Genomic DNA, 23,649 nt, shown 5'->3' with positions numbered 1-23,649 from the left:
ATCCCAAGGGTTGGGGTTGCTCCATGGATGGTCCTGAGGCTGAGCCTGAGGTGGTTTGGGAGGGGGATTGGAGAGAGGTGGATTCATCGGGGGGGAGTTGTTTCTGTGGAGATCTGCAAGCTGGGATGCGATCCTCCTCCCCCCAAATCATCCAGAAGCCACTTGGCTGGGCTGGGTGGGGGTGCGTGGAGGAATGGATAGATGGATGGATGGATGGGTGGATGGATGGATGGATGGATGGATGGGTGGATGGATGGATGGATGGACGACGTGGTGTATGGACAGACAGCAAAAGGACTGATTGCTGCTATAAGGAATGGATAGGTGGATAGATGGATGGAGGATGGGATGGATGGGTAGAGGGAGGTGTGGATGAATGGATGAAGACATGGATAGATGGAGGAGTGGAAAGGCAGATGGAAGTATGGATGGGTGAATGGATGGATGGTTGAGTGGGTGGACAAGTGGATGGATGGGTGGGTGGATTGAGGCACGGATGGATAGACGGGTACATGATGGGTGGGTGGATGGATAGGTGGGTGGGTAGACTGAAGCATGGAGAGGGATGGAGGAGTGCATAGGTAGCTAGATGGATGGGTGGGTGGGTGAATAGAGGGTGGGTGGATGGGTGGATTGAGGCATGGATGGATGGATGGAGAAATGGGTGGATGAAGAGGCTGATGAATGAAGGGAAGGTCTATATGGATAGATGGATGGATGGATGGACACCCACCCCAGCCCGTGTCCCCCCGGCCGGGGTTCCGCGAGTCCCCGCCCCCTCCGGGGGCGCTGCCGTTCCGGCCGCCAGGGGGCGCCAGGGGCGGGCGCGCTGGGAGAGGGGGCGGGGCCGCCGCGAGTCCCGCGCGCCCCGGCAACAAGTGCCGAGCACTGATTGGCCGAGCGCCCCGGGAGAGGCGTCGTGATTGGTCCCCGTGCCTCGGGCCGGACCTGCCCCCGCCGGTCCCCGCCCGGAGAGCGCGATGAGCTGAGCAGCCAATCAGAGGGTCGTGCGCCACGGCAACAGTGGGTATGGGCCAATCAACGCGCTCCGCGCCGTGCCAGGGCCCGCCCCCCTCGCGGAGACCGCGAAAACGCTCCGGGCGGCGGGAACGGGGCGGGGCCTGCGGGCCGTGCAGCCAATCGGGTGCGAGGGCGCGCGCCCGGTGCGGTCCCGCTCTGATCCCGGTTCGATCCCGGTTCGATCCCGGTTCGATCTCGTTTTAATTCGGGTTCTGACCCCCCCGCGTCCCACTCGCCGAATGGAGCCGGCCGAGGTGGAGTTTCTGGCCGAGAAGGAGCTGGTGACGATCGTGCCCAACTTCAGCCTGGACCGGATTCACCTCATCGGGGTCGGCGGGGCGGGACCGGGCGGGGCGGGTTTGGAGACGCGGGGCTGGGGGTCGAGAGAGGGGTACGGAGCCAGGGGACACTAAAAACAGGGTCGGGGGGGCTCACGGGCGGGGCTGGGTCTGGAGGGGGGCTTGTAGGCTTGGGGACTTGGGGACACAGCCTGGGAGTCAGGAAGTGGGGGCTTGGGGGACAGAACCTGGGGTCACTGGGAACAGGAGCTTGGGGGACTGGAGGGCTGGGGTTGTTTGGGAAACAGCCTGGGGAGATTTGGAAAAGCTTTGGGGGGGCTTGTTGGTCATGGTTTGGAGGTCAGGGTATAGGAGGACAGGGGGGACTTGAGGCCAGGGGAGTCCAAGGACAAGGGCTGGGCAGTTTGGGACAGAGCCAAGGGACACTGAGTGCAGGGTCTGGGTGGGTCTTGGGATCGGGTATGGGGGGATTAGGTGTGGGAGATTGGGTTTAGGGGATTGGGATTGAGGGGCAGGATCTGGGGAGATTGGGGGAGAGTGGCTGAGGGGATTGGTGATGGTCTGGGGTGTTTGGCAACAAGAGGAGAGGATGGGAGGCACGGGGAAGGATCTGGATGGATTGGAGGTGGTGGTTTGTTTTCCAGGGAGATCTGGGTCCTTTCAATCCTGGTTTGCCGGTGGAAGTGCCTGTCTGGTTGGCCATTAATCTGAAGCAGAGGCAGAAGTGTCGGCTGATTCCTCCAGAATGGATGGATGTTGGTGAGGATGGCGGCTTTGGCTTCAGCCCTGGCCTTCAGTGGGTGCAGTGGAAACATGAAATTAGAAAAACACCTATTTTTCACCATTAGTGGGGAGTTTAATTCAAAAACACAAAGTAACTGAGAGAGAAAGATCTGATGTTTCACTCCTGGAATTCTTTATATTTACTGTGAGGGGGGTGAGGCCCTGGCACAGGTTGCCCAGAGAAGCTGTGGCTACTCCATCCCTGGAAGTGTCCAAGACCAGGTTGGACGGGACTTGGAGCAACCTGGGATAAGTGGAAGGTGTCCCTGCCATGGCAGGGGGTGGAATCGAGATGAGCTTTAAGGTCCCTTCCAATCCAAACCATTCCACGATTCCATGGTAAAGAAGGTATCATCTTCCCAATTAAGCCAGGTATTTAACTGCTGCTCCTCTGGAGAGGAGGAAGGACAGGGATGAATCACCAGCCCTGACACCTTCAACAGTGGTCACTGGTCTTTCTGAGCAGTACCTGGATATCTCACAAGGCTTGTTCAGAAGGAGCTTTGGGGACCTTGGATCACAGTGAAGAAATTCCTCCTTGTATCCGACCTGAACCTCCTCTGGCACAGCTTGAGGCCATTTCCTTTGTCCTGTTACTTGTTCACTGGCAATAACTCTGGTTGACACTCTGTGAGGAGGGAGACCTTGGAGGCTGTGATGTCCCTGTCAGCATCCTTGTGTGCTTCCTCACAGGAGCCTTTTCCTGTCCTCACATCATTTGAAACTTGGATATAGAGTTGATCCTACAGAAATAACACGTGTGTTTCCAGGGATGGATAAAAATGTACCTGGAGTATTGAAGGCCTGGTGATGCCTGATGATCCCTACTTGTATTTTAGGAAAACTGGAGGAAATACGGGACCAGGAACGGAAAGAGGACACATTCACTCCGATGCCCAGCCCCTATTACATGGAACTCACCAAGCTGCTGTTGAACTAGTGAGTAGGAGCTGAGCTGTGGCATTTTCCACCCAAGTACGTGCTTGCACGGACAATCTTTCAAGCCTTGGTTGGCAGCAGCCCCGGAGGGCGGCGGGAAGAGCGGGAGTTAACGGAGGTTTATCTCACAGCCTGCCAAGATTTCGCAGCAGCAGTTTCCTCATGGTAACTTTGCATTTCAGTAACTTGGGGATTGCTTGTTCCGTGGCCTCATAATTGGGGCTGTGCCGCTTTATTGAGCAGCAGCTCAGCGTGGAGGCCTGGAGGATCCGCAACACGTACCACGGCTGCAATCTGTTCAGCAGCCTAAACCCTCCAGGCTTCTTCCTTGGCTCTCCTTCAGGAGGAAAGCTCCTCTTTCCTCAGCCTGAGAAGCAGGAGACCGGGGATATTCTGAGCCTGAGCTCCTGCCTGCTGAGGCATTTCACTTGTAAAATGTGCTGGCTGGTATTTTGCTCAGCTTGGGCTCTGGTGACTTTAAGCCCTCGATTAAGCAGGGTGGTCATTCCAGCTCTGGCTTTTCCTCTGGAGATGAGGCTCTTGGCTTGCAGCTCCCTCCCTCACGCTACAACAACCCTGACAGCTCTGTCCGTGCGAATCGATCGGATCTCTCAAGGTCCTTATGGCAGCGCTGAACGGCCTTAATGGGACGATGTGGCACATCTCACACAGCCCTTTCAGCTTAATTCTCCCTGATGGAGCCCCGGGAGCCCCGAGCCGGGGCTTTAATCGCGGCCAAGCCCTTTGATTCCCTGGCTGCCCGTGACTTTGGCCGGGTTATTGGCCCTCCGTGCACCTCGCACCAGCTGGGCAATTACAGAGCAGAAGGATTCTAGCGAGAACCAGATGCTGCATAAGAGCTGAGCATTCCTGGGTAAATAAACCATCCCAGAAATCCCAGCAGCACAAGTACCAGGCTGGATTTTAATGTGGAGTTGCAGGTTTTTTCCTCCGTAGCAAACTGCTCTGCGAGCGCCTCGGAGGGGTGAGGCGCTGCCAGCGTGACCTAACGCCGGTGACACAACATACACGTCCCTTGCAGCCTGTTCTGATCCTCTCTTTCCTTTCCCTTTTCTAGTGCCTCAGACAACATCCCCAAAGCCGACGAGATCCGGACGCTGGTGAAGGACACGTGGGATACGAGGATGGCCAAGCTGCGGCTGTCCGCGGACAGCTTCGTGCGGCAGCAGGAGGCTCACGCCAAGGTGTGCTGGGGGCGTGCTGGGATGGCCCTGACAGAGCCAGGCTGGGAGGGCTCCAGCTGCCGTGTGGGATGGTGGCGGATGGGGAATGAGCTGCTGGGAAAAGGCTGGCTGGGGCATGTTTTTCCTGTGCTGTCGGTGCGTCAGTTGGGAGCTCAAGCCGTGTTTGTTGAACCCTCTCTTTTCGGGCTTGTGGCAGCTTCCTGTGCCTTATGGAAACCAGAGAATCGTGGAATGGTTTGGGTTGGAAGGGGTATTAAAGGTGTAGTTCCAACCCCTGCCATGGGCAGGGACACCTTCCACTAGACCAGGTTGCTCCAAGCCCTTTCCAGCCTGACCTCGAACACTTCCAGGGATGGGGAATGCTCTTGAAACGGTGTTCTTGGTGCTCAGGTGCTCCTCCTGACTGGGGTGGCAGCTGGGTTGGTCCCTTGGAATGTCATCCAAGGGGAAGTGTGGGCTGCGAGCTGCTTCCCAAGTGCCTTGCCGTCTGCTGCTTCCCAAGACTCTGTTACTTCCCCTTTTAGCTGGATAACTTAACCTTGATGGAGATCAACACGACCGGGACTTTTCTTACCCAAGCCTTGGATCACATGTACAAGCTCCGGACTAACCTCCAGCCTGGGGAGAGTGCCCACTCCCAGGATTTCTGAGCGGGAACTGGAAGGGAGCAGGGCTCTGCTCCTCAGCCCTGGCCCTTCATCTGGCCAGTCCCCACCTCCCTGCACAGACCTCCCGACGCCTCCCAACCCTCATTCCCCCTCGGCAGCAGCTGCACGGCCTCACAGCCGGGTGGGAATTGCTCCGATGGCACCGGAGCGTCCCTGGGAGCCTGTCTGGGAGCCTCTCTGGGGCTCGGTGCGGGAGGTGCCTTGCAGGGCTCTAATGAGGCTGGGCGGGCTCTCTCCTGTGGTTGTACTTCAGCGAGGGAACTTCTGAGGGCAGCACAGGCCACACACTGCCTTGAAAGCCATAAATTTAGAGGCGGTGCTTCGCCATGGATTTTCTCAGAGCCTTGGGAAAAAAAAAAAAAAAAAGGGGAAGATGTGCCGGCAATGAGGTGTCTGCTGGGGAGATCAGCTGGGAAGCAGATCCATCTGCTCTTTGGAGGACAAAAGAAAATGGTATTCCCTCTCCAAAGCCAGGCTATTGAGAAACATACATCTGACTGGTTTTGTTTTTTTTTTTAAATATTTTGCTTTTTTTAATCTGCAACTGTGTATAAAAAAAATAATAAAAATAATAATAAAAATAATTGCAGCTGGGTGAACGGCATCAAATTAATCCCTGTGTGGTGTCACACACACGGGTTAAACAATGCTTGGAAGAACCTGCAGCTCTCTCCTTTGGCTCCAGCCCTGATTCCCTGCGGCAGAGAGACAGGCAAGGGCAGGATCCAGGGCAGGATCCTGGCAGGATCCTGGCCGGAGCCAGGCTGTGCTGATGGCAGATGTAATTATTCCTCGAGCCCGAGGGTGCCAGGCTGCGAGCGCTGCCCTTCCCTGAGCATCTGGGCCAGGCTCCTGCTGCCATCTGTGCCCTGCCTGCCTCTGCTGCGTCCCCAAAGGGCTGGGACAGCAGGAATGATGGCAGGAGCTGCTGGGAATGCTTGGAGCAGGGCTGGGAATGCTCGGAGCAGGGCTGCGTTCCCATCGCCGGCGGCGGAGAAAGAATCCGTTGCCGTCATTGTGGAAGAGTTTATTTTGGTTTTTGGATGTTTTCAGAAATTACAGCAATATATTCATAAATACCTAATTACTACATTCAACAAATAATATATTACATTACAATTAATTCCAACAAGTACACTTTGAACATGTTTAGGGTTGGTTTTTCTCCTTTTTTGGGTGGTTTTTTTTTTTTTTTTTTGCATTCTTTGACAGCATCTAACCTGCCCCCAGCGGGTTCTGCCTTCCTTTCCCTCCTCCCAGGCATCCCAGGCTCTGGCACAGCTGCTCCAGCAATTCTGCACGGGGTGTGTACGGACACGACCGCTCACCACAGCCCCAAGGGGAGGAGAAATGCTGAGAAATTGGTCCAAAAAACTTGATTCTGGGCTGGTGAGGACAGAAAGTCAGGACAGGAGGTGCTACAAAGCGAGGCTACATCCCAGCCATGCTCCTCATCACCATGAGGGATAAACTGCCAACGATTTTCCATCCCTGGCTTCTTCCCCCTCCACCACAGCACACAGGAAGGGAAAAGAGTGCAGCAACGAGTATTTTGCCGTGTTAAAATTCCCTGTGAAGCCCAGAGTTGGCAGCAGCGAGGCCAGAGGCTGGCGAGGCAATTGGGGATTTAAAAAAGATTAAACTAATTTCTGTCACAAGGGCATTTTGCTTTTTAATCTTGCACAGCTTTTTATATTTGGTGAAGCCAATGGGAGAGCGGGGAGCAGAGGGGGGTTGGGGAGGGTTAATGCTTTCTTTGCAAGTGCAACAAGGGAATTTAAAGCAGGAAGCAGAGGTCACCTTTTCCTGGAGATGTGAGCCGGTCTCGTGGCGAATTAAAAACAATTTATAATAAATAATTTAAAAATAATAATAATAAAAAAAAAGGCTCCCCCAGGGGAGTTGGAGCACACGATGGGTTAGAGAGAGGCTAAAAATGGCACCAAGCCTGACCCTGTCACCCCATCCTGGTGGCACCAAGACATCCCTGCCCGCCAGCAGGCACAGCTCAACCAGGAATGTCCCCATGGTGCCACCAAAAGACCCACAGAGATCCTCTTTCCCCCTGCCCAAACTGCCTTAGCACTGCTCTGATTGTCTTGATATTTTGGGAAGAGGGACAAGGACACCCCAGTGTCACCCACCCCCCAACCCTCCACTCCAGCCCTCTCGGCGCAATTCCTTTGGGTTTTGAATTTGGCAGGTGGAGACTGTTCAAGGCTGAGACACCACCCAGCACGGTGACACCCACAACAACCTGACTGGAGCAGAAAATGCCCCAGAAAGCAAAGAAAAAGGGTAAAAAAAAAAAAAAAAAGACCAACAAAACACGGGAGGGTGGAAGGGCTCAGCTTCCCAAGGGACTGGTGGTGGGACAGCATTGGAAAAGGGGATTTATTTTTCCTGGGTTTAAATTCTTTTTAAAACACTTCAACATCTTTTCTGGCCTGACCAGCAGCAGTACAAACACTAAAAGCAAGTTAATCCTTTTGCCAAAAAACAAACAAACAAAAAAAAACCGACAAACCAGAAAGAAAATAAAAATGGAGGGAGAAGGGGAAACAAAAAAGAAAAAAAAGCAGAAACATATTAAAAAAAAATGCAAGCTTTTTATAACAATAATTAAAGCAATAAAAACATACAAAACTTTGTTGTTTTTTAATATATATACACAGTACAAGGCTGAAGCACCTTTTTTTTCTTTTTTTTTTTTGACTGTTCAATCCCAAAGGGGGGGTGACAAGGTGACCCCGTGCGTGTCCCTGCCCCTTCCCCGCCAACCAGGAACAAAAAGGGACCTTCAACCAGTTTATTGACTTTATTTTTTGATAGCGAAGTGCATTTCCAGTGGAAACCCCGGGACGGGGGTGCCGTGCTGGGAGCGGGGGGCTCGGCAGCACCCGGCCCCACGGGGCTCCGCCGGCTTTAGTGTTGTCGGTGGAGACTTTAATTGTCCTTTTTTTTTTTTTTTTTCTCCTTTTTTAGAAAAAAAACCCAAAAGAACCAACAAAAAATGAGCATTATAAAGTGTGGGTGGGTGGAAGGGGGGGGCTGCAGCGCCGTGGCCCCCCCCCGGAGGAGGGGACAGGAGGGGACAGGCCGGGGGCTGCTGGCCGTGGGATGGGCTCCCGGCTCCCGTGCTCCTTTGCTTCATGCATGGCACATTCTCCGTTTATTTATTTATTTATTTCTTCTTCTTTTTTTTTTTTTCTTCTTTTTATTATTAATGTTCTTTTTTTTTTTTTTTTTTAATTTTATTTTTTTTAGCTTCAAACCTCCCAGTGAAAAATATTAAATATTCAAGGTAATAAAATAGATTATTATTTCTAGACTATATGTTCGGCCTGGCCCAAGGAGCGTCACCTGGGATACCCCTTGAAATAACCCCTAGACCACTGCATTGCAGGCAAGGCAAGGCACTTCCGCAGGTGATCCAGCTCGGCTTGCAGGCGTTCCCGCTCCGACACCATCTTCTGCTTCTGGGTCCTCAGCTCCTGTGGACAGCCAGGGACAGGGAATGGTCAGGGGGCAGTGGGGAAGTGTTTGTGCAGCAGGGGATGTGGGTTGCCTGGGGAACATAGGGTGAGGGGCGGTGGAGGGGATGGGCACTGCAGGGTTTGGGACACAGCAGGGGATGGGGCAGTGCAGGCAATGGGCAGTGCAAAGACCTGGGCAGTGCAGGGAATGGGCAGTGCAGGGATGGGCACTGCAAAGACTGGGGCAGCGCAGGGAATGGGCAGCGGAGGGAACAGGGAGTGCAGGGATGGGCACTGCTGTGTTTGGACACTGCAGTGATGAGAACTACAGGGAATGGGAACTGCAGGGAATGGGGCACTGCAGAGAATGGGATCCCTTGTGGGGTTCTGGACTTACCTGGATGCCCCAAGGCAAATGTGGTTGCCTGTGGCATAGGGTGGAGGGAATAGGGTGGGGGCCATTACGAGGGATGGGGCGCTTCAGGGAATGGGCACTGCAGCGCTCAGGGATGGGAACTGCAGGGATTGGCGCTGCAGGAACAGGACACTGCAGGGATGGATGTGCTACGGGAGGATCGGGTGCCTCAGAAGCCCAGTGCCCAGAAGGATTGGGGATCCCACAGAGACCAGATGCCCAGGAGGACTGCGCAGCCCTCAGTGCCCAGGAGGAGGGGGTGCCCGTGCCCACTCACCGCCATGCTGTGCGACAGCTGCTCCGCCGTCAGGCTCAGGCTGTAGTGCTGGGCCTCCAGCCGCCGGCACTGCGTCTGCAGCACTTGGCGCTCCAGGTTTTGTTCTGCAGGATCCAAAAGAGAGGGGCTGAGCACCGGCTCCTCCGGCTCCAGGCCTGGCACAGAGGAGCCTGGCCAGCCCTGCTCGAGGCAGCGATTGCCCCCAGCACACCAGAGCATCCCCAGCCCCTGCACTGCCCACAGGGAACCTCTGGGTCCCGCTAGGAGGACGCTGGACAGCTGTGAATACACTGACTTTTCACATATAGATCACTTTTCTCCAGTGCCTGTTGCTTTCGTGCTTCTCCTGCAGTGCTGGAGATCCACCAGTGCTTCCCCCGCCCATCCCAGCGGGAACCAGAGATGCCTCTGAGGGGAAACCGAGGCACAAAGTGGGGGTTTACCCTCCGTGGCCCGCCCTGCCCCCCTACCTTCTATATGTTCCTGGTAAGCTTCAAAAATTGCCTCGATCCCTTGCCACTTGGGCCTGGGGTAGTCTTCCTCCTCTTCCTCCTCCTCCTCCTCCTCGTCCTCTTCCTCGGAGGCCGAGTCGCGGGGCAGGGGGGGCAGTGCCCGATGGGGTAGGGGTCCCTCGGCCGTGCCGTTGTGTGGGGGCCCGGCCAGGCGGGTGGACGCCTGGAGCTCTGGGATGTTGTAGTGGATGGAGGCGTCGAGCTTGTGGTTCTGCTCCGCTGTCAGCGCTGCCGTCCCCCCTGTGGGCATCCAGAGTCAGCCCCCTGACCTGATCCCCGCGCCCCCCAGTGCCACCTTCCAAGAGGGATGCTCCCCTCAAGGCATTTATTCCACCCTCCCTGGACTTTTGGGGGGGCTACAGCACTTTTCGTGGGTTTTCATCACTCCCCGTGCACTGCAGCAGCTTTATTTGTCTCACTCATTGAATTCAATGAGTTTGGGGGGGGGGTTGGATCTGGGTTATCCCAGTGCCTTGTTTTTGGCTTCATAAATGAGCTCCAGGGGTGCTCCAGCGAGGTTCATGGTGACAAACCCTGGTGGGGGGACAAAAGGGTGCTATAGCAGTGCCACCCAGACAGCTTCCCACATTCCTACTTTTTTTTCTGGACATCAGGAAGAATTTCTTTACTGAAAGGGTTGCTAAATATTGGAAGGGTTGCCCAGGAAGGTGGTGGAGTCCCCATCCCTGGAGGTGTTCAAGGAACAACTGGACATGGCACTCAGTGCTCTGGGCTGGGTGGGGATCAGGCACAGGTTGGACTCAGTAATCTCAGAGATCTTTTCCAACCTCAGAGATCCTGGGATTTTGTGATTTGTGCTTCCTGTTACCTTTGTGCTTCTGCAGCGCCTTCTGCGTGGACTGCAGCACTGACTCGTGGAACTGATGGGCAAACTCCTCAGCAATGAAGGGCTCCCAGGGCTTGCTCTTGCCATTCATGCTGTGTGACAGTGGCACTGGGATGTCCTTGGGCAGGGGACCCCTGACGTAGCTGAGGATGCTCAGCGCCTTCTTCCCAGGGTGCCCATCGCTCAGTCGGGGCTTCTCCGCCGGTACAGTGCCCGAGTCCTTGGCCCTCGATAGCTCCTGGGGTCTCAGCTGGTCCAACCTGCCGGGCTCCATCGTCTTCGGCACCTCTGGCACGGAGACGGCGATGCCCACAGGTTTATCCGGATCCAGTAGGAGCGGCGGCACTGGTGGCTCTTTGGAAAGAAGAGGAGTGATGGTTGCAGTCAGGACTCTGTGTGACCCTCAAGGCAAAGCTGTGCCCTCATCTCAGCAGGCAGGGATGTTCCCAGCCGGCTGAGAGCCAGGGAAGGGTTTAGGGTGCTTACCAGTGGTGGGGGCATTGGGGCTGTCCCGCGGGGAGCTCTTCACCACCACGGCGGCCGGCGTGGTCTTCTGCTTCATGGCCTGGAGCATCTCCACCAGCTTCTCCTTGTCTGTGGTATGGGAAGCTGAGGTTTAGTGTAGCCTCTGCTCAGCAGAGCAAGCTCACGGGCCCAGGTAGGACCCCTCTGTGGCACCCCCAAACCGGGGAGCGGGGCCCAGCCCCGGGGCGTGCGCGGGGCATGGCTGTTACCTTTCCTCTTCTCGGCGCTGATGTGCGTGAGGTTGAAGATGGTGAGGAAGCGCTTCTTCTCCTCGAAGTTGGGGCTGTTGTTCATCTCGTCGGGGCTGTAGCGAGTGGAGAGCGGGAGGCGCGGGGAGGGCGTGCGGCGCTTGTTCTGCACCGTGGGCGGCGAAGGGCTCCGCTCCCGCAGCATCCGCCGGCGTTTGCGCCGCTTCTGGCTCAGCAGTTCCTCCTTCTGCTGCTGCGTGGTGAGGCCAAAGAGCTGCAGGAACTCCAGCTTCTGGGGCGATAAGGGGGAGAGCAGAGCAGGGTCATCCCCAGAACAGTCCCCATCCTCGTCTCCATCTTAATCCTCATCCCCATTCCCATCCTCATCTTTATTTCTGTTTCCATTCTCATCCTCAGCCCCACTCTCCTCCTCATTCCAATCCCCCTCCTCACCCCCATCCCCATTCTCATCTCCATTCCCTTACCTCCATCGCCATCCCCATCCTCATCCCTAACCCTGCAGTGCCTCTGCAGCCAGCTGAAGATAGTGGCTTCAGCACAACACTGGAGCTGGTGTTGAGGAGGGGCTGCTCCTCCAGAGAACAGGGACAGGGGGGACCAGGAAGGGACAGGGAGTGCCATCAGTACCTCAGAGGACGTGTCCAGCTTCAGCGGGGGCTGCTCGGCCACACAGCGGAGATGGGCCCGCACCTCCTCCTCATCGCTGTCATCACAGGAGTCGTCCAGGTCATAGTAGTACCCTGGGGATGGGGAGAGGCTGCCCTGAGACAGGGGACACCACAGGGACCTTCTGGGATCCCAGGAAATCTTCTAGAATCTGTTGGGACCCCACTGGGGATGGGGGTGCAGCAGAGTGCTGGTGCAGTGGGGTGGGATGGCAGGGGGGAGCAGTGGGGGTCCAATGTGGGGCCCAGGAGGACGGGAAGTGCAACTCAATGTTGAGTTGTCCTGTCCCCCCCTCCACCAGCCAGGGGACCTTGGAGGGCATCGCTCACCCCTGTGTCCCCACTTGGCACCACTATGGGATGGGTGGCCAGGGGTCAACGGGGCAGGGCAGGAGGGAGGCTGTGGCTGAGTCCCAAAACACAACAGAGGGGGGACAGCAACACCAGCCCCCTTACAAGCGCTCCATCTCCTCCTCACCACCGCTGTCCCTGCTTGCACAGTCCCATTAATATTTAAAACCCACTTATTAGCCTCAGTTCATCATTTATTAATTGGGCATGTCTGGAGCGGAGGGTTTACCGAGCCGCTCGGATGTGGGAGCTGTGGCATCCCCGGGAGACCCCCTGGCTGCTCCCCCACCGCAAGGTCCCGGTGCCAGTGGGGGCATCCCCGGTCCCTCACCTTTCTCCCGGGCCTCCCGCCGCCGGCGCTCCTCCAGGTCCAGTTTGCTGACCAGCCTGCGGTGCTGCTGCACGAACTCGTCGTAGATGTACATGGGGTCCTGGGCGCGGGGCTGGGGGGGCCGGTAGGGCGAGCTGGGCTTGGTGGCCTCAGGGAAGGGGGTGGTCGGGGGTCTCTGCTGGCTCAGGATGCTCTGAGTGGACTTTTCCAGCTCAGCTAGGAAGGGGGTGTGGGTGAAGCCCCCGTGCTCCGGGGCACCGGGCTCCCGTCCTGGGGGGTATTTCTCCAGAGCATCCCTCTTCCTTGCCCCTTCCTCCATCTTCTCAGGGCAGAAGACCCTCTCCACCTTCACCAGTGGGATGCCCTGACGGCTGGGCTCGAAGGGGGCCGGGTGGCCGTGGAGGGTGTGGGGCTCAGGGAGGCGCCGTGGGGGATCAGGGGGATTCTCCATCAGCGAGACGGGGTTCCAGAGGGACGTGGTGACGGGGTGGTGCTGGGGTTTGGGGGAGATGAGTGGTGGGGGCCCACCGAAGTGCTGCCCTGGCTCCCGGCTGCTTGGCTCGTGGCGGCTCGATCCCGACCTGCAGGGAGAGGAAAGGACCGGAGAGGTGAGGAGCCAGCACTGCCACCAGAGAGCTGGCAGCACCCCAGCACCAGGGGATTCTAGGGGAGAAACGTGCCAGTTAGGGCCACCTAGAGAGGTTTCTGCATGTGGGGCTGCCACACTTGTCCCCTCCTGTGCCACCAACCTGAGAGATGGGGGCAGAGTTAAGGCAGCGTGTGGGTGGGTTGGGCAGGGATGTGGCTGCATCCCCAGGGTGCTGGGCAGGAGACCCCAGGCTTAACCCCCGCATGGGGACAAGAGATCCACTAGTCCTGGCACAGCTCCGGCAGCCAGGGCAGTGCCCCAGTGCAGCCCTTCTCTGACAGCTGGAGCCAGAGCCAGTCCGTTAGCGGGATAAATATTTCATGTGCCCAAGCTGTGCATTTAACGCTTTTCCGCTCCAGCGCCCTGGAGCTCCGCACACGGAGCAGTGGGTTCAGCTCAGCCGCCATCGTGTCACCGCCAGCGGGGAGCACCACCTGCCCTCTGGGATCAGTCCCTCTCCCTCCCCGCTGGATGTGGGATAAGGATGGAGCATCCCTGGCTGCAGGTGTTTCGGGGTGACCTTGCTACCTCCTCTCCGGTTTGGGTGGGAGGAGCGGATGGGGGAAGGAGCCTGCAGCGGGCGCTCGCCTTTGTGCCGCCCCATGATCCGCTCCTTATTATCCTTGATGAGCTGCGCTAATCCCCTGGATACCCAAAAATAACAAAGGGAGCAGGCGGCAGAGCTGGCTGGATGAGCCCGCACCGCTTAAATGCTCAGCAACGGGGGCGAGCCAGCCCTTGTCAATCAACCACGGGGTGCAGGCACACTCTGCTGCCCCCCCAAACTGCCCAGGCTAGGCGCAGGTGCCCCCCAAACGAGGCATCCCAGTGTCTGGCCCCGCTGCACGGGAAGGGGGGAGCTGCAATTAGCAGTGCCGGTGGCTGGGTAGCACCTGGCCACTCGCCACTGGCCCCCGGCCACCTCCCGGGCTCATCGCCTGCCGCCGCGCAGATGTCGGGCACCGGGAATGCTGGACGCTGCCAGCACAGCCGGCCTGGCTGGCACTGCCTGGCAGGGACCTGCTGGCGCCCGCCCGGCCACCATGGCTTCGGCTCACAGGGACGTGTGAGGAGCAAAGGGCACGGCTGCAGGGTGATGGATACCTGGGAAGGGGGCAGAGCTACCTACAACTCTGTGGGCACAGCCATGGGCTCGGGGAAGAAAACCTATAGGTCATCATATCACGGCACCATGGAATGGTTTGGTGGTTTGGGATGAAGGGACCTTAAATCTCATCTTGTTCCAATCCCCTGCCATGGGCAAGGACACCTTCCACTAGACCAGGTTGCTCCAAGCCCCGTCCAACCTGGCCTTGAACACTTCTAAGGGTGGGGCAGCCACAGTTTCTCTGGGCAACCTGTGCCAGGGCCTCACCACTCTGACAGAAGAATTTTTCCCCAGTATCTAATCTAAACCTGCCCTTTTCTCATTTAAAGCCATTCCCCCTTGTCCTATCATTCCATTCCCTTGTCCAAAGTCCCTCCCCAGTTTAAGATACGGATATTACTGCAAAGAAAGCTGCAGCATGGGAAAATGCAGCTCAGTTTTAGGGGAAGTCTCCATCCCTGGAACAAGGCTGGCATCATCCCTACCTGGGATGCTCAGGCCGGTGCTCGGGCTCAGGCTGGCTCGGGACACGCCCCATGTCCAGGTGCTGCTCCAGCACTTGTTGCCGAAACTCCGAGACTTGGGACTGCCGATCCTCCTTCTCCTGGCGCAGCCGGCGCTGCCGGGCCAGCCACTTCTCCTCCTCGTTGGTGCGGTGGATGAGCAGTGCCGTGGCCGCGCTGCTCCCCGGCAGTGGGAACACGCTGTGGTTGGGGATAAGGCTGGGAACTGGGTGGTGGGAGCCCGGTGGTGGATGCAGAGGGTGCTGGATGGGCTTTGGCGTCGGCAGTACCGAGTCCTTGAGTTTGTCTGTGTTGGAAAAGGGGCGATGGAGAGTCAGGGCATGGAAAGAGGGGGATACCCATGGGTGGCTATCAGGGAATGTTGGGGTGAGGACCCCTGTGGGCGGGAGGGACCCAAAGCTGTGGGGCTGGAGCTCAGCACAGGGTGCTGCCCTTTCACTGCCAGCCCAGCTGCCCACCGTGCTCAGCACTGGGCATGGTGCCACCCCAGACCAAGTCAGATGGCACAGGCACCACACTGCTGCTCCGAGCCACCGCAGCTGGGCTCTTGGCAAAGCAAGCTGGCAGCCAGGAGAGCCCAGTTCCATCCCCAGCCACCTCCCAGAGCCACTGACCTCCATGGCTTTGCCATCTGGAGGGGAGAGAGGACCAAGGCAAGCTGTGCCAAAGGCAGCAACTCCTCCAGTGTCACCCGTGGGGACATTACCTGGTCTGCTGGGTGCCAGCGGCTCTGCTGGTTTGCCCCGCTCCTCAGCCGGGTGTCCCCGCAGCCCGTGCAGCTCTGCCACAGGCAGGAAGGGCCCCTCCATGGCTTTCACCATGCTCAGCTCCTTCTCCCGGGCACGCTCCGCTGCCTCTCCAGCTCCCGCTCCCGCTCCTTTTCCCGCTCGCGTTCCAGCTCCTTCTCACGTTCTCGTTCCCGTTCCCGCTCCTTCTCCCGCTCCCGGTCGGCTTCTCGTTCCCGCTCCTTCTCCCGCTCCCGTTCCCGTTCCCGCTCCCGCTGCCGCAGCTCTTCATCCATTTGCAGCCTGCAAAGAAAGCCAATAAGAAAAGCACCAACCCCAAACGTCCCCTGGAGCACCCCAAAACCACTCCCAGATGCCTGTCACCATCCCCTAGAACACCTCCAAGCCTGTTCCCATGCCTGTCAGCGTTCCCTGGAGTGCTCCCAGACATGCAGACTTTCCCCAAAGCACCTCCAAACAACCCTTGGCCATCTGTCAGAATCCCTTGAAGCACCCTCAAACTGCCCCCAGTCACTTGTCAGCATCCTCTGGAACACCCCCAAATACTCAGATCTCTGTCAGCACCCTGTGGGACACCCTAAAACTCTCAGATGCCTGTCAGAATCCCCTGGAGCACCCCAAACCCATCCCCACCACCCACCAGCCCCTCTATACCTCTCGGCAGCGAGGCTGGAGATGCGCTCGGACTGGAGGGCGGAGAGGGAGGAGTGGGAGAGCTCTGGGGGGTACCGTACCCCCGAGAGGTGCAGGTGCATGGCCGAGGGGTGCAGGGGTGGCAGCGAGCCCGGTGCTGGCAGCGGGTAGAAGGGGGACCGCAGTGCCGACAGGCAGTACGACTCGTCCATCCTGGGAAGACAGGGATGCTCAGGAGGAGCACAGAACCCCCCCAGTTCCCCACATGGGAACTGGATGAGGACCACCTTCTGCTGGGAGAAGGTGCTGGAGAGCCCCAAAATGCTCCCCAGCACAGGCCAACCGTCCTTTGTGGATCACGCTCCCCATTCCCCAGCCCCAAAGGGCTCCTCCTCCAGCACCTCTCTGGGATCCCGAGGTCCGGAGGTGCCCACCTGAAGGCAGGATGCGGGAAGGGGTGATGTGTCAGGTAGCTGGGGTGGTAGTAGGCAGCAGCAGTGGCCGGGTCGAGGCCGAGGGGCGGCAGGGAGGACATGCGGAGGTCCTCGGCCGTGTGGTAGGGACGGAAGCTCCGCAGGTAATCCTCGGTGACTGCGCTGGGAGGCACCACGTGGTGGACCGGCCGCTGCAAGCTGGAGGGGGCAGGGAGATGGTCACCACCCCACCCTGCCCCCCTGGGGAGATGTGACCCCCCCAGGATGGGACAAGAGCTTGCAGTGGACACCTGCATCCTGCAACCCCTCGTGCCCCATCCATTCTGACCAGACTCACTTGAGAGGCGGGAAGCGGGAGTCCTGGACCACGGAGCTGGGGGGCAGCCCGAAGGAGTAGGGTGTCCCCAGGAGGTGGGAGGGGACCGTGGGACCCCCTGCTTTCTCCTGTGTGAGTGGGGGCTCCGAGATGAGGCGTTCGCGGGCGGCGCTGCTGCTGCTGCCTCGTGACCCTGCTTCCTGCTGGAAGGCAAAGGGGCAGGAACGCCAAGATGGGCATTAGGGAATGGCACAGGGATGGGGTGTCCCTGCTGTGTCCCCACCCAGAGACCCCCAGTGGGTTCCCAGTGTGCTCAGAGGGATCCCTGACTGGTACCAGTACCCAAGGGAGAATGCACCCATCAGAGCATCCCCCTGCATCCAGGCTTTGGAAGTACAGCTGGAGGGGTGTTAGGGTCTGGGGGTCTACACTAGGGGGGCACCAGTGGGAAAGGGGTGCTGAAGCCTGGGAATAGCTGAGGGCAGGACACCCGTAATTACCTGCCTGGAGATTTATGGGCCGCTTTGTTCTCCAGAGCCATTAATCATCCAGGGAGGACACAGGCAGGGGAAATCCAGCCAGGCTTTGATAACAGCCATAACCCAGGGGTCAGCCTGGAATCCTCCCAGCTCCCCTCTGGCATCAACACCCCCACCCTGACATGGGGCCTCAGCCATCTCCCATTAGCTCCCATCCCCAGTGCTAGGATGGTCTCTCTCTTCAGCTGAGGAGGCACCCCCAGCAATGGGGACCACTTGGGGTGACAAGGGAGCCTGCAGGGGCTGACAGCTAAGAGGGTGGCCTCCAGCAAGACAAGCTTGGGTTTAAAATTGATTCCTTTTCATTGCACCTTCTCTGTTTAGCAGCTCAGCAGGAGGATGGCAACACCCACAGCATTCCCCACCCGTCCAGCCCTCCCCATCCCATCCCATCCCATCCCATCCCATCCCATCCTGCTCCCCAGACCCTCCAGGGCAAGTCGCAAGTCCCCAACCATTAGGGACAGCCCCAAGGTCACCACGACCGGCACAAAGGGCGCCGTGTCCCCCCCTTCCCGCCACCTCTGCCGCCTGCACGGAACAGGCTCATTGTGCGTGCCAGGCTCTGCTCTAATTACCTCCCGTCTCGGGGCGTCACGCTGCGAGCGCGGCTCTGCCACACAATAACCACGCTCGGTTACCCCCGCGCCAGGGAGAGGCAGCACGGGGGGGACACAGAGGGGACACGGGGGTGGGGAGCACCCGGACACCCCACATACCCCTCCGAGCACCCGGGGATCAGGTTCCATTTATTTTCCTCCCCCGTCCTCGGCGTTTCGCATCCCCTACCCCTGCCTCTCTCCGCTTTGTGGTTTAATTAGTCTTTCCAAGTGGCATAATCCCCCCGGGAATCTGCTTGTAGCATGCGGAGGAGAGGAGAACCACTAACGATGCTTCTTAATTAGCCTCTCTTCCCCCCCACCCATCCTCCCCGCGCCTCCTTCTTCCTCAAGCTCCCCTCCGGATGGCAGCCCAGGGATGATGGCAGCCCAGGAATCATGGCAGCGCAGGGACATGGCAGCTCGGGGACACCACAGGGAGGAGAAGGGACATAGTGGGGGACAGCCCTGTGATCCCTCAGGAGCGGCAGTGCAGATCACAATCACACCCCCCAACCTTTGATGGGGCTGGGCATCCAACAGACATGGCCATACCTGTCTGCCCTCGCTCCTCCAGACCCCGTTGACCGTCTTGGTGGGGGCGATGGTGACGACGGGCGGCGTGCTGGGCACGCTGTGCCCCCCCGGGGGCACGATGATGGGGCCTATGGGGCCACGTTTGGGGGTACTGGCGGGCGAGCTGTGGTTGGTGGCTGGCGAGGAGACCGGGGACGACTCGCTGCTCAGTGAGGACCCTGAAATCAATTCAAAAATTAAAATGAATTGGGAAAACACAACAGTTAGCCAGATTAAAGCGCCCTCTGAACATGATGGAGCCATTCCTGACAGGATGCCCCACTGCAGGGACCAGAGATGGGGCACAGGGATGCTTGCAGGGTGGTCAGCATCCCGCCAGATGCCCAGACTGGACACCTATCCTCCCATCCTGGGGTTCCCAGGGAGCCCTGTCCCAAGGTAGGTTCCCACTGGTACTAAAGGGCTTCACTCCACGTAGTGGGATGGGCACCCTCTTTCTCCCTAATAGTGGTTTCCAATCCTGCTAGTCCTATAAAGTCCCTTGGTACAGGTGACACCAATGTGATGACAACCCCAAACAGCCACATCTTCTCAAGCTGAACCCAGAGACTTCTTAATTCAGCTGCAAAAGTTACCACGCACAAGCCAGGGTACCCGGAGACACTGGGATGCAGTGACTCCCCAAAACCCTCCAGCAAAGCTTTGGCCTTATTTGCATAATACATCTGTATTTTACATTATCTCCACCCCAGGGATGCTGGCCATATTTCCAAAGGAAAAATAGAAATGGAGTTAAAGCAGGAAGTGGGAAAAGCAGAGCTGGAGCAGAAATACAAATTCCACATTAAGCATGGCACACGGTGCCTGGTGTCCGCTCCATGAAATGCTGCCCACTCCTCTGATCTCCCCAAACCCTGCTCCCTCCAGCCTGGAGTCTGGGTCAGGGAGATGGATTCTGACATGCCAGCAGGGATCAGCCTTTGGAGAGAGAGGGGTGGCCCGTGGTCACCACAGGATGCCAGCAGAGAGGTGACAGCGATGCTCCCTGTTCTGGCACTGAGCCTGGCACTGGGAGGGGCCTTGGCTCCCCTGAGTGCACAAGGTGTCTCCTCACCTCTCAGGTGTGCAAGCCCACTGCCCTGAGCGTGCAAGCCCACTCTTCTGAGTGTGCAAGCCAGATCCTTGCCCTGTGAGCACACCAGCCAGCTCCCTCGGGAGTGCCAGCAGCTGCTCCCTCACCCTGCGGCCCCTGTAGCCCACTTCCATACCCTCGCCATCCTCGTGACAGCGGAACACCGGAAGGAAGCAAGGTCAGGAATGCCACGGGGAGGCAGGAGCATCCCCAGGCAGTGGGAAGGATGCTGGGTGGGAAGGATGCTCCAGAAGGATTCTCGGTGGGAAGGATGCTCGGCGGAGCAGAGGCCAAGCGGAGTATCCCGCTGCCGGCCGCCCTCCCATATTAATTATTCCCGAGTCGCTCCGAATCGCTTTCATTTGAAGAGCAGCAAGGCTGGGGGAAGGAGAAAGGCTGTCCCCAACAAAGGAGGCCGCCGCACGGATTTGACACCCACTGAAGTCTATCTTGTCAGCGCAAGGCCAACAACAATTAGCAGCCTAATCCCCTCTGAGCTGGGAAGCCATTACTCACCACGCGATAGCGTTAACAATCAATACCATCACAATGAGCCCGGCAATTAATGAAGCTAAAGTCTTACTTCAGAACCTTAATTCTCGCTGTGTGGCTTTAAACGGGAGGGTTTGTGATCGTTATAATTAACTGGTGGTATTCAGCCAGGAGTTAGTCAATGAAACTAATCTGGATTGGAGATGACAAGAGGCACAGTGTGATGGTGTCACCTTTGTTTTCTGACCTCCCGCTTCCCGCTCGGCGATAGCAGATTAGCAGCCCGGGCTGACAGGCAAATGTAATTAACAGCTGAGACCCTGACGGAGAATAGGGAAAAAAGAAGGGAAGGGAGGGTGGAATAAAACCCACCCTGCGGACAGCCCGGGGCAGGACAAGAGGCAGGAGTCCTCGGGCAAGCAGTGGCTTCGTGGGGCTTTGCTGGAAGGAGCCCCTGGGCAGGTGGCAGCTTCATGGGGCTTTGCTGGGATAGGATCAGTTAGGATGAGCCCCAGCAGTTTGGGATGCTGTGGGACAGTGGGACATCCCTAACAGATGCCCCAGCAGAACTGCGAGTCCATAAAGCTGGAAAAAAGACATCAAAAGACACCAAATCTTGTGTGGATCTTGTTGGCATCGCCCCACAGCTGGCAAAGCATCTCCCGTGGTGGGAAGGGACGAGGGGTGAGTATCTCCTGTTGTGGTAAGTGGGTGAGGATTTTGGTGCAAAGCAATTCACTTCATGGCACTAAAAGCCACGGTGTGGAGAAAAACCTCCTTCCCAACACATCCCCAAACCCACAGCAGTGAAAAACCTCCAGGATGAGCCACTTGGGGCACCCAGATGGGCGAGGGTGGGGGGTTTTGCAAACAAACTATGCAGGTATTAAGGGGAAATCCAAAGGGAATGTGGCTGCTTCTCCCCAGTGCCATGAAATCCATGCCCAAGCCTGATGATGTGCCTTGGGATGGGCTGAGCAGTATTCATAAGGCACGAGCTGGGAGGTGTAGGGGGAAGAAAAGGCAAAATAATCCCCCAGACCTAGTCAATCGCTCCAAAGGAAGCAGATGGGTTCCAGAGGAGGCAGCTGGAGAGAACCAGGAGTTCCCAGCAGGGATGAAACATCACCAAGATCTGGTCCCCTCAGTTCACAGGGACATGGTGTCCCCACATGCCTCCTTGGGAGCAGCTGATGCTTCAAGTCACGGCTGTGATGGGGCTTTTGGGGGCTGATGGGGGGCTACAAGGAGGGTCTTGCAGATGGTGCTTCAAAAAAAGGGTTTCCCAAATAGAGCCTTGCAAAAACGGTCTTAGATAAAGGATTGTCCCAAAAGGGCCTGTTAAAAAGGTCTCCTAAAGAGGGTCTTCCAAAAAGACCTTGTTAAAAGTCCCTTGCAAACAGGTTGGGTGTCTTCTCCAGGGATCAAAGTTCCCAGGTGGTGGGCAGCGACCCTAGGGGGGCACCCACCAATGCAAATGCCATGGATAAATGCTATTTCATCCCAAACTGATGATACCAGCAGTCTCCTGGTGAAGCACTTCACAGCCTGGAGATTGGCTGCCTCCCTTTCTGCATGGGGGACAGCCCTGGTGATTCCCATGGGACATGCTCCCTGTGGCACTGGGAACCTCATGGTGCTCCAGAACCACCTCACACCCCATCACCCCACATCTGAGCAGAGAGGGGGACTGATGGAGGATGCAGGTGACAAGGAATGGGGACCTCCTGGTGAGCCCAAATTTGCTGTTTAGTCATGGACTTTGAGGAAAGAGCAAATTTGAGGAACCTCTGGAAAGAAACAGCATTTGGGTGAAGCGCGGTGGGAGGGAGCAGGGCTGGTTTTCCCCCACACTGCGCTCTCCCAGGCTTTCTCCCGGGGTACGGCGAGTGATCCGGCATTTGGATTACTCCGGCTGAATTGAATTTCTAAACTGCCCCCTCGAGACACGGCGCCGGGGAAAGACATTAGCTGGGAAACGGCGAGAAAACACCAGCTCTGGCTCCCGGGTGGCGGCGGGGGGAACGGCACTGGTGTTTGTCACCCCCCTGTCCCCCGTCCCCGTCCCTACCTCGGGGCTCCTCGGCTTGCTTGGCGAGCTTGCGGAGAGCGGCGGCGAAGCTGGAGGAAGGTGCTGCCTGGACGGACAAAGTGCTGCTGGCTGCAGGGCTGCCATTGGGGACGATGGAGCCGTTGAGGGGGGACGGGGTGAGGGGGCTGACGGTGGCGGTGGTGCGGGTGGCAGTGGAGAGCATTCCTAGGGACGGCGACTTCGGCTCATGGCTCATGCCTGTGAATGAGAGAGCCCGGGTTAGGCAGGGACTAACCTGGAGAGTGGATCCTCAAATGCCCCCGCCCCCAGAGCTGGAACAATCAGTGCGACAGGCAAGACCTTCCCGCTAGTTCGCCACCTCACCCCAAAATGCACCCTGAGTTCAGGCAATGGGGGCATCCCATGGCCCCACTGAACCCCTGGATAATGGAGCAAGGGGGCTCAGTGGGGCCCCACGGTAAGATAGAGGGTGTTTTGAGGGACACAGGGACTTCAGGATCCTGATGGAGGTGACGAGAGTGAGGCAGCACCCTGACTTGTGTGGTGCTGCCAAAACCCAAAGCACCACTGCTGCAACCCCTAATTGCCACCACTGCACCCCCAAATCACCATAACAGCATCACTGGATTCCCCAGTATTGCATCCCAGGGTCTACAGCACTGCTCCCCCAAATCCTCACCACTGCATTCCTGGGTGCCCAGCACTGCACCCCCAAATCCCTAATATTGCATCCCTGGACCCCCAATATTGCCCCTCCAAATTCCCATCACTGCATACCTGGATCACCAATATTTCATCGCTGTATCTTCAACACTGCACCCCCAAATCCCCAATATTTTATCTCTGGATACCCAGCATTGCACCCCAAAGTCCTCACCACTGCATCCCCAAATCGCCACCATTCCACCCCCAGATCCCCAACACTGCGCCCCCAAATCCCCAATATCGCATCCACGGATCCCCAGCACTGTACTCCTAAATCCCTACCACAGCAACCCCTGCTCCCCACAATGCACTTTCAAATCCTCACCACAGCCCCCCGAAAACCCCTTCGCTGCACCCCAAAGCACTGAGGTGCTACAGGGCACACTGACCCCCAAAACTGGGGGTTCAGGAGCTGAGCAGGAGGGTGCAGCCCACCTCGTGTCCCCCCCAGCTGTCACACCAGTTGCTCCAGGGCTCTCCACCTCCCAAAACAGCAACTGCTGATGTCAGAGCCCTTAAAATAGACTTCACCGAGCAGCTTCATTAACACCAGCCTAAAATTAGCCCAGCTCCCAGGTGGGCAGGCGGATGGAGAGGGGGTGGTCATGGGGCAGCTCCCCAGCTCCCAGTGGGGCTGGAGGCAGCTGGAGGTATTGATGA

At 57.7% G+C, this 23,649-nt stretch overlaps 2 protein-coding genes across 2 annotated transcripts in view; one reads left to right on the top strand and one right to left on the bottom strand.

The window, feature by feature from the left end:
- Positions 1–1,156: 1,156 nt before the first annotated feature.
- Positions 1,157–5,495, top strand: GINS2 (GINS complex subunit 2). The gene is made up of 5 exons (XM_050311738.1): positions 1,157–1,349; positions 1,964–2,078; positions 2,942–3,041; positions 4,120–4,246; positions 4,771–5,495. The coding sequence occupies exons 1-5, from the start codon at positions 1,260–1,262 to the stop codon at positions 4,894–4,896; spliced, it is 558 nt and encodes a 185-aa protein (XP_050167695.1). The 5' UTR covers positions 1,157–1,259; the 3' UTR covers positions 4,897–5,495.
- Positions 5,496–7,553: 2,058 nt separating this feature from the next.
- GSE1 (Gse1 coiled-coil protein) overlaps positions 7,554–23,649 on the bottom strand; it is a 100,842-nt gene continuing 84,746 nt past the window's right edge. The window contains 16 exon segments of the mRNA XM_050311699.1: positions 7,554–8,408; positions 9,083–9,186; positions 9,553–9,834; positions 10,424–10,795; positions 10,928–11,035; positions 11,176–11,446; positions 11,803–11,915; positions 12,523–13,103; positions 14,765–15,089; positions 15,510–15,650; positions 15,653–15,831; positions 16,204–16,395; positions 16,617–16,814; positions 16,954–17,132; positions 18,626–18,825; positions 22,303–22,521. Of these exon segments, the coding sequence (XP_050167656.1) occupies positions 8,274–8,408; positions 9,083–9,186; positions 9,553–9,834; positions 10,424–10,795; positions 10,928–11,035; positions 11,176–11,446; positions 11,803–11,915; positions 12,523–13,103; positions 14,765–15,089; positions 15,510–15,650; positions 15,653–15,831; positions 16,204–16,395; positions 16,617–16,814; positions 16,954–17,132; positions 18,626–18,825; positions 22,303–22,521 (3,599 nt within the window). The 3' untranslated portion in view covers positions 7,554–8,273.

The sequence above is a fragment of the Myiozetetes cayanensis genome, unplaced genomic scaffold, assembly GCF_022539395.1.
Source record: "Myiozetetes cayanensis isolate MyiCay16 unplaced genomic scaffold, myiCay2020 scf16, whole genome shotgun sequence".
Lineage (NCBI taxonomy): Eukaryota > Metazoa > Chordata > Aves > Passeriformes > Tyrannidae > Myiozetetes > Myiozetetes cayanensis.
This window is presented reverse-complemented; position numbering and strand designations above follow the sequence as displayed.